This window comes from Phytophthora sojae, assembly GCF_000149755.1.
Source record: "Phytophthora sojae unplaced genomic scaffold PHYSOscaffold_1, whole genome shotgun sequence".
Classification (NCBI taxonomy): domain Eukaryota; phylum Oomycota; class Peronosporomycetes; order Peronosporales; family Peronosporaceae; genus Phytophthora; species Phytophthora sojae.
The window spans coordinates 12,544,402-12,558,335 of record NW_009258115.1 but is presented as its reverse complement, the minus strand read 5'-3'; the positions used below and the strand labels follow the sequence as shown (position 1 = coordinate 12,558,335).

Here is a 13,934-nt window from a genome sequence, read left to right as displayed (position 1 = left end):
GATCGCAACCTATTCTATATTCTTGAATGAACCCGTCGTTTGCGTACTCTTTAGTAGTATGCACTTTCACTTGGAAGCACGTGCTGATGTAGATTTCCTGTTGAAATACGCTCCGTTCTCCTGGACCCACTCACTGAAGATCGTCTCAATCTCTGGACGCGGGTGTTTCCATTGCGTGGATCTGTTAGAGAACACAGCGTACTCAGCACAGTGAATAATCCAGCTATAACCTTGATGAGATCGAACGTACCGGTTGGCATGATTGCAGAAGTAGGGTCTCCCCTTTTCCGTGAACCGCGTTTCCCAACCTTCCGGTAGGTTGAGCACAAGGAACTTTTTTATGTCTTGCCAGCTCATCTTTGATCGGGGACCTGAGGGTCGTATGGGGGACGCAATGGGAGATACCGGCCTCTGGACAGGAGGTGGAGACGGCTAGTAACAATTAACGGTATGGTTAGCAACGTTTGTAAGTGAGCCAGTAAAAGTGAGCTTTACCGTGAAGACAATCGGCTCTGGGTCAATTGGAATAGGCTCTGGTGCCGGGGACTGGGGTCGTGGCGTTCGGACCTGTTCGTACGCTTCAGCATCGCCACAGAGCTTAATGAAGAAGTCTACAAGAAATCGTTAGCACGTTGCTGTTCAAATGTACGCAAGATAAGCAAATCTACCTTCGATGCTGATGCGGCCGACCATTTCAGGGTCAAAGAGACTCGAGAGAGTCGATCGATGCTCCAACGAAAGGGCAAGTCCAAAGTCTCTGAGTACGTCGTTGAATACAGCAAACGTTACCTGGCAAGCAAACAGATAAGACACGTGAGTTTCAAGACACTGCATCAAAGTTGATACTTAAGTACAAACCTTCGTACCTTCCCAGGAACCTCAGCTTCAGCGGCTAAAGCCTTCTTCAAGCTATTGTACGGCCGCTCAGAGCATCGATTAGTCAGAATTCCCCTCATGGCTGAGAGGATATCATGCGCTGACGCCTCGGCTGACAGTCGACAATCCTTCAAATTTGTCGCTTCGCGAGGTGCATTTCTCTGCTTTTCATTTTCCTCGGCCAAGTGTCGAATTTCTTCTTGGAGAGCAGCTAGTCTGGATTATTATGCAACAAAATATGAGTTCCACCACATCATGACACTGTAAAAGCTCTTCACGTACCTAGCAGCATGTTGTTCCTCAGCTGCAAACTGCTCTTGCCTCGCCTGCTCGAGTCTTCGCTTCCATCTCTCTGCTGTGTCTTCTGACGATTTGTTTGATGCATACGAAAGTTGCTGTACTTGAGCCTTGAGCTGTCTAACTTGCTCTTGAGCTTCGAGTTTCGACTGCTCAATGGAAACAATGGAGGCTCGAAGCTGGTTCAACCTGTCGTCACTGTCCTCCTTGACATCCTTGACTGGTGGCTCGAGTCGTGGAGTTACTATCTCTCCTGCCAAATACTGCGCCCCGAGTTTTATTGGCACCGGCGACCCAGTCCCCTGCGAATATAAACTTTTCTCTCTAGTCGCCGAATCATCCACAAACGTTGGTGACTTTTTCACATCAAAGCGGAAGGTCAACGCAGTCACACCAGCAGTTGCAGGTGTTGTTGATGATGATGAGGCCGCCGTAGATTGCGGCGGACGAAGCGCGATGCGTTCCTCGAAGATATGGCCTTCCAGAATGATGGCAGACCCGACGGAGACTTCGCACTCTCCAATCAGTTTATCCGTCTTAGGCTTCTTGTTGAAAACCGTGATAGAAAGCTTAGGAGTGATCGTTGCCCCAAGCCGCATAGTCTGAAGCATTGCTCGCCACTTGTTTTCAAACGAAGGGTTTACAGTAACGTCGAAGAAGTCGACAGACCAATCTTGCGGATACCCTTCCACAGCATAATCGCAAGAAGTTAAGGGATCATACGCTGTACAATACAGCCTTGGCTTTGGGGACTCGGGTCCAGAGGGAAGTGCTCGACGCACACTAACCACCACAAAGTGCCCGGGGATTCCACCACTATCCGTGACAATAAAGTTGATACTCTCTGTCGTTGGAGTACTGTCCGGGATACGGGAAACTTTGACGGTATCAGTGAATACCACGGGGCGGTCGATACGCTGGTCGCAAAGCTTCGGTTCTTCGAGCTTGACTTGAGCTTTGAAGTTCCATTGCACTGCTCCAGAGCCACTTGCGCGAGCCACGCACGTTGTAAACAAAGACCCTTGGGGATGCAGCTCCATTACGGCATACGCGTTCTGATGTCCTGCAACAAACTCTTGGAATTCTTGCCAGCTTGTCTCCACATTGGTATGTCTACCAACAACTTCGTATCGCACCAATAGAGACGACGCGGTGTGGGATACAAACGTAGCTAGTGCCCGCAGTGGTGGAGGTAGTTGCGACCCATACAGAGATAGCGTATCTGCGACTAGCTGCTGGAAACTGGTCTTGCCTTGCTGGTCTAAGTATTCACTGTCAATAGAGAGCACCAAGCTGAGAGGTGATACCGACCAGAAGAACGGTAACTCGACCTGAGAGAGTAAACTACGCAGCGTGGCTACGAAAGAGTCACTCTCCACCAGCGAAAGGTTCAGTACATGCAGCCTTGAAGAATGTGAGGTAGTTGCAGTATTCCGACGTCGATAGTCCACTCGAATACGCCCAATAATTGTGAGAATTGAGTTGTTCAGGTCCGGGTAGAATTCACTTGTAATGAGACCATGAGGGGATTTGGCGAATGTCAACTCGCGGGAAATTTCATGAGTTTCTTCGACACGACGCGCGAAGTCGTTGAAGCCAAACTGAGCTACTAAGTTGTGGTAGTCGTACTCGTTTTCGTGGAATACAAAATCAGCGCAAAACTTGAAAACAGGATCTCGAGCTCGAATGATAAGGTCCCTTTTCGAGTCTACTGCCGCAGTCACGAGATGTTGCTGCTCACCGTGACAAAGCTGCAAGAAGTTGGCGAGAGCGTGATTAAATCGAAGCTCAATTTCTTGAATCTTCTGGAGTCTCATGATTAGCCTGAACAAGTTGAAGCCAACCACAGGATCGATTAATACAGAGCTGCCCTGTGGCACTTGGCAATCCACTCGCACTGCATCGACTGCAAGCGAAAGCAGTAGCTGCGTAAGAAGGCGATCATTGTGAGAAGTTCCACCAGTTGCGGGTCTGTTTATGAGAAACCCCGTCCTTAAGACACCGGAAATGAAGTCGCTTACGTGGATCACATTTGCGGTGTCAATGCCGAATGCGCTGCGCCAAATACTTTTGGTGCTGAGCGTCCCACTGCGTTTTTGTAAATGGGCTGAGAGCTCACCACAAAAAGAAGATACGTCGAAGTCTCTTAAATGCTTCATGAAGCCTCTTGATTCCTGAAGAAGCACTTTAGCCAGAAAGTCGCCACTTGACTTAATGTTGTCAACCTGGTCGGTGCCTTCACCGGCTTGCGGCGGTGTTTCATAATCAAAGGATAAATTCAAGGCCAAAGATCGCAAATCATCAACAGCGATAGCAATCGCAGCTTTGTCGTCAAGAGCTTTGCAAATCGTCAGTAGCTCCTTGTGGCTGATATTTTCATGAAGCTGCTGCAGTTCAGATTGAACAACTTCACGTGTGTTCGCTCCATTTCCAGTAAGTGCATCCAGGCGAATCACAATATCTTTGAGACTCGCTCGCCGTCCTCCCCCAGAGCCTTTAGCCGTCATTTGCTCGGCATACGACAAGAATACGGACCGCTCAATGGCAATTCTCCCTCCCGTTGATATCGCACCCAACCGGTTCATCAGTAGCGTTGCATCTTCAAAATTGAGGTGCATCCCCAGTGCAGATAGCAGCTCTATGAACTCAAACTGGTCGATGTATCCGCTTCTGTCACCGTCCACCTGTTCAAACACCTTTTCAACAGCAATTGTAGAGGCTCCGGTGGCAATGTTTAAACTCACAACTCGTTGGAATACGATATCCCCAGTTTCAGCAGCATTTGAGGACTGGAGTGTTTGAACGTCCGTTGTCGAATTGATCGAGCGTGACCAAGACCCGACCGTCTGGCTAAACATGTGAGCGTCGAACGCTCTGTCCACAAGTTCGTTGCATAATGGGACAATGACAGCATCAAACACTTCGGACGCGTTCTGGGCCTTAACTTCTCGGGCTGTTGATAGAACTTGGGGAGGTTCTTCCCATACGCGGTCTCGCAATATCCAGTGCCTAAACTCCTTCAGACTGATCTCGCCGTCTCCATTCGCATCGAACTGGTCAACAAGGAACGCTTTCTGTCCTTGGGTGAGCGCAGGCTCAATACGTAAACGCTCCAGCATTTTCTCAAACTCCAGCGGGTTTAATGACCCCGATCCATCCGCATCAAATGAGCTGAAAACTTCATCCAAATGCGCTCGTTGCTGGTCCGATCCACCGATTTTCTCGATCAGAACCACTCGCAACTGCTCGCCGGAGGCTTCTTCAGAAAATATTTCATGCTGGAAGCACTCCTCACATAGTTTGCTTTTGGTGGGAAGCAAGGAGTAGCAGGTAGAGCAAAATACGTTCACGCAGTTCGCACCATTGCATGGACAGCTGCCACTTTCAGCCAAAGCTGCAGATTGGTGGTCTCCGCGCCCCCCGACAAGGACCCGCACGCCACAGTCGATGCAGTCCACGTGACTCGAGCCACTCTTCCTCCCTCCAATCAACCGCGGTAACGCCGACGTTTTCTCCGCATCACCTAGTGCCTGTTGCTTGTGCTGAAGCAATAACGCTAACTTGGCTGATCGCTTGGCCTCGAGGTCTCGGATCCGGTTATTCTTGTGCAAGTCTACCGCATTTGAAGAGGGTAGACTCATTATCACACTAGGGGACCCCTTGGGTGATAATGCTGGGAAATACGAGGCCCCTTCTCTCCTGGAATACGTTGGCGTTCGGCTGACGTGAATATCAAACTCGACTTCGTCCGGTGTGTTTGTTCGAGAGAGAAGCCGAGCGGCGTACTCTTTTTCCAGCATATCGTAAAAGTTTGCCACAGAGGATGAGTTCAGTAGTGGTGGTGAGCGTGTAGATGCATCCCGAATCTTTTCCGGTTGGGCGTAACGAGTCCTTGCCAGCAGCGCAGACTGTCGGGCAAAATGACGAAGATGCCAAGCCATTGCGGGGTCCCGTTCAAAAATTTCAAGCGCTATCCTTCGTCGAAGGGCGTTATGGGACGATGAAAACTCAGGAGCTAGGATTTGAACCTTCCTCTGGACGATAGTTCGTCGCGCTTCGCAGACTGCGAGGCCACTGGCACCGTGGACTTCGATCTCAAGAATTCCCTCTCGATGGATGTTATCGGTGTCGTCTCCGTCTTCCTCCATATCCGGAAGCTCACAAGCCATCTTCTCTTCTTGAATATCAGGCGTGAATAACTTGAGGATTTTGTCTGTGTGAATCGCCCCGGTAGCCACCCCATCTTCTTCTCCAAAGAGTAACCCAATTTTCTCGTCGTCCCAACTTGCAATATTGAAGCCAAGCCTCTGTAATTTCTGTCGGCATTCTGCTTTCTGGACCCTCGGTGTCTTAGCAAATTCCGTTCGCAGCTCTCGCAGTCCGATTCCAAAGCGCTTCGCCTGCCTCAGCAACTCCTCCTTTTCATTCTCGAACTTGCGTCTCCTTTCAGCCGCAAGCGCATTTCCCGTAGCTGTAATCCTATCCGACTTTTTGCTTGAGCTTGCGGTGGATAACCCTTTGTCAAGAGGGGCAGGTACGACACTCGAGGTTTTGCGAGAGGCCTCACCATTGCTTTGAGACTCTTCGTCTCCTTCCTCTTCCTCGACAATTTTCTCTCCGCCTTCTAAACGAAAAGAAGGCTTGTCTGAGTACACCGAGAGCCAAAAGTTCCCAACATTGGTATTTCCGGTGGCTTTGTCCTGTTCAAGCTCCCGTTAGATTATATGCAGACTTCACAGCACAATTACTATGCGTACCGTTCTCATGTACATGCTGGGAATAATGCAGTATCTGCCTGGCTCCATAGTAGCTTCAACCTAGACATAAGAGCTCAGTGGTCACGAAGAAAGCACACAACGGTATGAATACAAACGAATAGACTCACCGATACGGCTTGCTTGAACGTATACTCTGCTTGGGGCACGCCATCGTCGTCAATACCCGGAATCACAGTTCCAGGTATAATCGCAGGTGGAAGGTGCTCCGGCCGCTTGCCGGTCTGAAAACTTTCTCGGTCTGCTGGCTTGTACAGTCGATAGTACGCATCCAGCTTCTTCGAGGGTTCTCTAATCTCGAACTTATTGGGGTCGTTCCCGGTGGGGCTGAGTGAGCAGATATGAAAGCCGACAGGAACAATCTTGAGGTTTTCACTACCACGAGGGTCCTCCTGGCTCAAGGAAGCAAAAATACGGGCGCGCTGATCAAGCACCAGTTCAAAATGTGGATTATTGATCCACGTGCTTTTTGTAGTGTTGCCACCACAGTTTGCTTCATTCCAACTCCCCTCTGAGCGCCGACCATGCCAAGCATCAGGAAAATCTGATGATTGCGTTGGTTAGCCACCGAATTACGGAGCAATGATGCTCTAAAAGTCAAGATAACTTACCTATGCCGGCAAAAAAGTGTGTAAACGACTGCATCCAAGCGTCGTAGGACATGAAGAAAGTCCCATCATTAGCGTTGATCTCAACGACTTCTTCTTGGGAAATTTCATCTGCGCCAACTTTTTGTTGGGCATTGATCGTCATAAACACCCGCTTCTCAGCGTTGGCACCAACTCTTCGCTTCAGAATTTTAAAGAACTTCTCAATTGCATCCTCATTTTGCGCCCGTTCCTCACTTGAATCCGACCATGGTCCAGTCTAGGGGAAAGCAAGCACGGTTATTACACTCGCTTAGGAATATAGAATATAGCCTCCCCAACTGGTGCATCTTACCCATTCTCCCATTCCCCACGGGTTTCGGAGTTTTACCAGCCGAACCGATTCACCTTTGGTAGTTTTAATCTCGGCTACATCCACAAGAGCGTACGCGTGCTTGAAGTACAGACCATTTCCTGCACTGGATTCCACAGCGACATCCTTCGCTGTTACAGGAGGCTGGATGGAGCACCCCATTAGTGTCCCGGACTGTTTGTATCGTGTAAGTTTCTCCCAGAATGGGTCCCCGTGCTTTTGCTGTGGCTTGGCGGGAATATATGGATTCTCACCAAAACCAGGGAATCCTTCTTTCAGAATGACCTGCTCCGAGCACATCCCAGTCAAGTCATTCAAAGCGCAGTCAACGAAGCCACCGATCAACGCCTCATAGCTTCCGTGAAGTTTCGCGTAAGCCTTCTCCAGCAGAGAGACCCTGTTAGCGCGAGAGAGCAAATATCGTGGGGTTAGAAGATTTTAGTAGCTGAAGCGACAGTTTAACGCGTGTGCTTACCAAAGCTCGTTCGGATTTCGACAGCGAGCGAAGTAAGGTTTTCCCGCTTTCTTGTCGGTGAACCCGAACACTGGGAGGCGGTCGTCAATTAGGACGTAGTTCCAGACAAAGTTCTGAGAAATTGGAGCGTGATCGCCGGAGTTAATGGAATTGTTTAAAGAACATAGCAAATTGAGAAGCATCACGAACCTTCATGAACTTGCACACAAACAACCCCTTAGACTTGTGCTGATCGCTGCGCCAGAAGGTTTGCTCCAGTAAATCTGATCTCGTAGCGACCACACTCAACGCACCTACACGCAGTAACACGAGTCGTATCAACTACAATTTCCCCCTGAATTAAAATTCCACCCACTTACTCAAAAACCAGCAGTCCCCCAGGTTTCCTTGGATTACATCTCCCGAAGACACCCCATCAGCAAACAGAGTTGCATTCGAAGCGAAGACGTGGTCAGTCGATGCCATCGGGTAAGAGTCCTCCCCCTCCTCTTCTTCCTGCGGACTGCAGATCATGGAATAACACTGAGCGTCAGTAATGTGCAGTATAACATAAAAAAACAACACTACAGCGATATCTTACCTGTTGTCATTTTCATCGTTCTCCAGCGCGTAAATGGGTCGTTCCCATCGAATCTTCCCACGCTGAAGCAAACCGAGAACCTTCGCCTGATGCTGCGAGCCGCCCTTGGCAGAAACCACAGCACCAGCTTTGCAGATCGCTGCAGCCCCGTCTGGGTCGCTATTACCCGGTCCGAAGGTCGGATCCGTGAAGAGCTTTGTGGCTGGATCTGTGCAGGTTCTTAGTGCCTGTTTGATCTTCTCTTGCAGCAGTTGGTCGGCTAGTCGAAGTCCGCGTAAAAGCGCTCGACCGGCCAGACCCTTGATCTTCACAGAGATGACGGTGTCTTGGCGACCCGAGACGACACTGATACCGAGCCTTTTCAGCTCCTCCTGCAGCGTATGGAGATCGTCCGCCCCGCTGTCCTTCATCGCGGCACGCATGCCGACCTTGGATTGCGACTGGAATTGACGAGCCACGCCGGATACGGCGATGTGACTCTTCGAAATGACTCCTTGAATAGAAATAGTAATCGTTCGAGCATGGGCTCAGCTTGAACCAAGTATGCTATGGTCTCCCCAAAGACGCCGGCCACATTGCTTGACCACAGGTTAAAAAATGCTTGGCTTTTATTTCCAGTATGGGGGAATTGGGCTTTCGGGGCGAGGTGCGGTGAGTAAGTTAGAAAGGATGTCTAGCAATGAGCTACGCTGCGCAGAACTGCGATGTGCCGGCACATCAGCTCGCGAGCCAGCCTCACACGGCTTCAACCTATGTTGCCAGTGACGGAATATATCTCTGCTATCAATGAGGTTTTGGACCTCATTGAACTAAATAAGGCAGTATTCTCAATCTTTAATTAGGCATTCTATAGAGATTGTATGGGATAGGATGGGAAACATCCTGAGAGAGTGCGTTGAAGGTAGCCAAGAATCCTGAGTTTCACTCAAGAACCAAGCACATAGATATCAGACATCACTTCATCCGTGAGAAGCAAGACAGTCACGAGATTGAAGTGCAGAAGGTTTCTAGCGCAGACAACGTGGCGGACGTGTTCACGAAGCCGCTACCGCGAGTTGCATTTGAGAAGCACAGAGACGCTTTGCGCGTCATGCCAGTGCAGTGCAATGTACCTGCCTCCGAGATGCATCAGGTGGGGCACTTGCGGAGAGCGTGATAGTCACGCTGTAGCAATGATGCTGCTCGGGGTACAACCGTTAGTACCCTCAGAAAGAAAACCGTAACCTGAGTAATATATCGTCTTTTGCCCCCTAGCTCGCAAGTGGTTCTGGGCCAAAGACTCGAAGGAGATTCTAGCTGCCGACCAGCCCTCCCAGCCAGCAAGATGGAGGAGAAGAGATCAAACGAGAGGAGCTATGCCGTCCCTGTGCTCGAAGACAAGAACAGCGACTTCAACGGTTGGTACAGCCGGCTTAAGCTCAAGCTGGACGCCAAGGGCTTGTGGGAGGACTTCTGCGAGAAGCAGGACGTGCCGTCGCAGACCGAGGAGCCAGACAAGTACAAGACGCACATGCAGTGGAGAGAGCAGGCGCGCTGGAAGATCGACAAGACGCTGTCGCCGGACCTCTCCAAGACAGTGGAGGAGGAAGCGACGCCGTTCGGTGTGCTCGAGCGTCTGCGCAAGATGTTTGTAGGTGCTACCAAGTTATCTTTCGTGCATCAACTCGGTGCAGTCATGGAGATGAAGTATGAGAAGGGTACGAACCTGCTAGTGTTCATCGAGGAGCTGAAACAGGGTTTCACGAAGCTCGAGAACATGGGTCTGCCGTTGCAAGATTCTCTTAAGCCCTACATCTTAGTGATGGTACTAAATGATACTTTTGAGAATATTTTGCGTACGTATTTGGTGCACTCTTTAGCAGAGAGCACGGAGCTGGAGTTTGACAAGCTTGTGGAGCTGCTGGATAGCTCATATTTGGAGGTTAAGAGGCAAGATCAACTACAAGGCCGTGGCTCAGAGGCCAAATCCCATAGTGACTCAGCTTTATTTTCGTGACAAGCGGACCGCTGATGATGATGATGGGAAGTGCCGTCACTGGCCACTTCATCCGTGATTGCCGCATATATCGCGAGAAGCAGGAGCACGGGTGGAGACATCCACTCCCATGCAGAACTAGGAAGGACTTCCACGATGATGACCGAGATCCTACTCGAAAGCGAGACTACCAGCGAGATGAAGACCGTAAGCGAGAAGGGGACCGAAAGCGAAGTCGTGATGATAAAGAAAGTGACGGTCGACACTCGCGTGGAGATAAATCTAAGTTTCGCAAGCGTAGTGATGGTGATCGAGCCATGGTATCGAAAGCAGACAATGACTCGAGGTCCAGCTCGGAGTCAGCCCTGATGTCTATTGACGCTAGATGCTACGGCGAAGACAGATCCCAATGAGTGGATTCTGGATTCAGCAGCCACACGTCACATGACATATTCAAAGGAGTCTCTAGTAAACTATTGCCCGATCTCTGCTGCTGTGGAGGTTGGTGGTAAGCATGAGCTCCATGTCATGGGCATTGGAGGTAAGAGAGTGACCTTGAAGACAGATCATGGCTCCGGAACGTGTATTATGTTCCGTCGATCCAGTTCAACCTGTTTTCAGTTCGCATGCAACGGGATGTTCAAAGGCTCGCAGCGAAATTGGTCCATAGCGGAGAAAGAGGCTTTCCCAATAGTGGATGCATGCTCAGACCTGGAGTATCTCCTCCTCCGACCTGGAGGCTTCAAGATCTACTGCGACCACGCAAACCTGATTTTCATTTTTGACCCATCGACCGAGCTCAAGCGGACAATCTGCAGCGCTGGGCCATGCGCATTTGTGGGCTGCCGTACAGTATCGAACACATCGCGGGCGAGGACAATGTGTGGGCGGACATCGTCTCGCACTGGGGACAGCAGCCTGCGCCCGAGGCTACGCTGGTGTCCGCTCGTGCCGTGCGGACATGAGGCACCCCGACTGTCTCCGAGCTGAGGCCGCTGCAGGATGACGGCTTTGTCTGGCCCACCAAGGACGAGGTGCGACGCCAGCAGGCGAAGTTCAAGAACTCGCTCAAGACCTCGGATTTCACCATGCACGACGGCTGTATTCTTATCGATGAGAGGCTGTGGATCCCGTCTCAGGCGACGGAGCTTGCCAAGAGACTGATGGTTATAGCTCACGGCGGGTCGCAGGGTCACCGGGGCGAGCGGCCAATGACGATACTGCTGCGCGATCGGTTCCACATCGAGAAGCTTGGCCAGAAGGTGCAGGAGTTTATCCAAAAGTGTCTGCTGTGTAAGCACTTTAAGGGCGGCATGCTTGTACAGCGCCCGTGGGGGCCAACGTACGAGGCGAAGGCACGCAATGAAGGTGTTCACTGGGATTTTCTCTTGATGGGTGATTCCTTCGGCGAAAACCGCTACATCCTGGTGGTCAAGGACGCGATTGACACATTACTGCGAGCTGTTCCCTACTCCGCACTGCGACAGCGGCACTGCTGCAGCAGGACTCCTGGACTGGTACAAACGCTACGGCAAGCCACAGGTGCTGGTCTCTGATCAAGGGGTCCATTTCCTCGACGAGACCCTCGCCTCGCTGTGCTCCAGATTATAGATCCCGCAGGACTTCACTCCGGTATACTCGCCGTGGGTGAACGGCACCGTCGAAAGAATCAATCGCGACATTCTGCAGGTCATCCGGGCTTTGCTGATGGAATTTCGCCTGAGTGACAAGGAATGGTCGTACCTGCTGCCTGTGGTACAAGCTAATCTCAGCCACACCCAGGTCGCATCGCTAGCCGGACGCGCGCCGATTGAGTTGTTCCTCGGCCTGCCACCTCTCAGCGCCCTGGATACGATCGTTGTCCCAGCACTGTGGAGCTCACGCTGGATGGAGACGTGGACGCGTTCATGAACGAGTTGAGGGCAAGTCTACCAGCGATGCACCGCGCTGTTGTTGACGTTAAAGAAGCCAAGCGGCTACAGGAGATGGCGGCAAAACGCGCTGTGATTTGCAATTTCGAGGTTGGTGACTTCGTGTTGTGGTCACGAATTGACGCTCGACTTCCTACTCGAAAGCTCTTGGGTCGTAGGTGGGCCCCTTTGCGGTCGCTGAAGCGAAGCGGAACTCGTTCATCATCCGCCACCTCATCACGGGCACGCAGCACGAGGTGCATGGGACCATGCCTATCATTGTGGTGAATCGGAACCACACCCCAGTACTATCACTAGGCAACTGTACCCCTATCGAGCTCTTTATAGGCCCATCAGCTACTTCTACGCTCGACACCGTGGCTGCACCCCCACCAAGAAGATGTTGCGGGGCCCGCCTATGGAGAAGGCTGAGCTACGCAATGCGGTCAACGGGCTTTGGCGTAACCTGCCCGGAATGCATCGCACCGTTCGCAACCGCCGCGAGCAGCAGTGTGTGGTGGAGATAGCGCGCTCCAAGGGCACCGTGTGCGAATTTCCCGAAGGCGACTACGGCCTCTGATCGCGTGTAGACACACGACGACAGGACAACTGCTTGGGCATTAGGTTGGGCCTTTTCAGGTAACCAAGGCCCTCTACATAGTAATCGTTTCGGATTCGCCATCTACTCACTGGGGGCTGCGTATGACGTGCCCGGCTCACGCCTGAAATTCTACCATGACGCAGACTTCGACGAGACCGCCGAAATATGCGAGCACCTGTCCTTACAGGACATTATATTCGAGGCTCGTGACATGGTTTCGCATCGGCGCCTGGTGGTAGCATGGCGTGGACTGCAGTCTATCGAGAACTCCTGGGAACCTACCCATTCAAACAAGCGTGCCGTTCCGGCACTAGTGACGAAGTATGCCAAGGCGCACAGTGTGGGCGAATTACTGTAGTAGTTTGGGGGTCCAAGACATGCCCGTTGCTGAAAAATTGCCAATCTTTTTGGAGTGTTACAAATTCAACTCGTTTGCATACGACGGGATATGGCTACATGATTGTAGAAAAGGAAGCTCTCTTAATGTGACACGAAGGTGTTCTGAGGGTGGTGGTGTTGTCTTGGGGGGTCAGTGTCGAGTATTGTACCAGACAACGGACACATCAGAGCAAGGACAATGCCGACGCCGCAGCCCGCCCGACACCGACAGTAGGACGTGCGGCGTCAACACTACATCTACATAATCGCTGCCGCGTCGGCACTGCATAATCAGCGCCAGTGGTTGGTGCTGCGGAGCAAAAGCGCTCGTAAGACAAGTAGCTAGGAGGTTTTGTCTAACTGCTAAATGAAGTCACTTCGCAACTTACTTTGAAGCGCGCAACGTCATAGTGAGCGAGCTAAAAAAATAATGATGTGCTTGCGAATCCCAAATTGTGCAAAGGTCCATCTCGACTTCTGGACCAACTAATATTCGCGGCGCACGACGCATAGCTCTCTTAAGCGCGGTAGCACGACTGCAGTGTGTCTTAATTAACCTGGTACATCCTTTATCTGTCCGCTAATCGCCTAGAGTTACACCCGGTTATGGGTGCCCAACCTCCTCTCCAGTAGCATGACACGCAGCACCTGCAGGATATCATTATTTACTGGCGTTAATCCAGGGTGAGTATGCGGAGGTAAACAGATGGCTTGCATCAAGCCGCTCCGCCAACAACTCCACCACTCCACTCTTAAAATGCGAACCGTTATCAGACAACCACGATGGTGGGGCTCCGAACTACTTGTTTCAATCGATGATGGCTGCAACAGCAGTTTCACTTTCTACTGTGCCTGCTGACGTGGGCTTGACCGGCATTCGTGGGCTTGGACCGGGACCCGAATACACAAACTTGACCAGATGGGACCATCTTAGACCACCTAGTCGGTCATGGGACATGTCCCGATTGGACCACGATGTCATAGGGTGGCACCCCCTTTTCAATAGTAATGCTTTACGAAACAGTTGTGTACCGTTGATGACTTCGACCCACCACCTGGTCGAAGAGTCGATGAAGACACAGCAGATAACACGAAGAAGCGGAAGGT

At 51.2% G+C, this 13,934-nt stretch overlaps 5 protein-coding genes across 5 annotated transcripts; 3 read left to right on the top strand and 2 right to left on the bottom strand.

Moving 5' to 3' along the window:
- Positions 1-66: 66 nt before the first annotated feature.
- PHYSODRAFT_310377 (hypothetical protein) lies at positions 67-2,990 on the bottom strand (the record flags this gene model as incomplete). The annotated part of the gene is made up of 7 exons (XM_009519468.1): positions 67-181; positions 251-411; positions 496-611; positions 669-789; positions 867-1,092; positions 1,159-1,352; positions 1,602-2,990. 7 exons carry the CDS (start codon positions 2,988-2,990, stop codon positions 67-69), a joined length of 2,322 nt encoding a protein of 773 aa, XP_009517763.1.
- Positions 2,991-4,192: 1,202 nt separating this feature from the next.
- On the bottom strand, positions 4,193-8,385 carry PHYSODRAFT_310376 (hypothetical protein; the record flags this gene model as incomplete). The annotated part of the gene is made up of 10 exons (XM_009519467.1): positions 4,193-4,226; positions 4,303-5,873; positions 5,931-5,990; positions 6,059-6,492; positions 6,560-6,815; positions 6,891-7,305; positions 7,384-7,496; positions 7,573-7,676; positions 7,743-7,885; positions 7,964-8,385. The coding sequence occupies 10 exons, from the start codon at positions 8,383-8,385 to the stop codon at positions 4,193-4,195; spliced, it is 3,552 nt and encodes a 1,183-aa protein (XP_009517762.1).
- Positions 8,386-9,350: 965 nt separating this feature from the next.
- On the top strand, positions 9,351-9,809 carry PHYSODRAFT_383679 (hypothetical protein; the record flags this gene model as incomplete). The annotated part of the gene is made up of 2 exons (XM_009519466.1): positions 9,351-9,431; positions 9,513-9,809. Coding segments are annotated over 2 exons (378 nt in total), but the record flags the coding sequence as incomplete, so codon positions are not given.
- Positions 9,810-9,982: 173 nt separating this feature from the next.
- On the top strand, positions 9,983-10,351 carry PHYSODRAFT_295265 (hypothetical protein; the record flags this gene model as incomplete). Its single annotated transcript, XM_009519465.1, has 1 exon — positions 9,983-10,351. The coding sequence occupies one exon, from the start codon at positions 9,983-9,985 to the stop codon at positions 10,349-10,351; it is 369 nt and encodes a 122-aa protein (XP_009517760.1).
- Positions 10,352-11,923: 1,572 nt separating this feature from the next.
- Positions 11,924-12,807, top strand: PHYSODRAFT_471631 (hypothetical protein; the record flags this gene model as incomplete). The annotated part of the gene is made up of 2 exons (XM_009519464.1): positions 11,924-12,023; positions 12,473-12,807. The coding sequence occupies 2 exons, from the start codon at positions 11,924-11,926 to the stop codon at positions 12,805-12,807; spliced, it is 435 nt and encodes a 144-aa protein (XP_009517759.1).
- Positions 12,808-13,934: the final 1,127 nt, after the last annotated feature.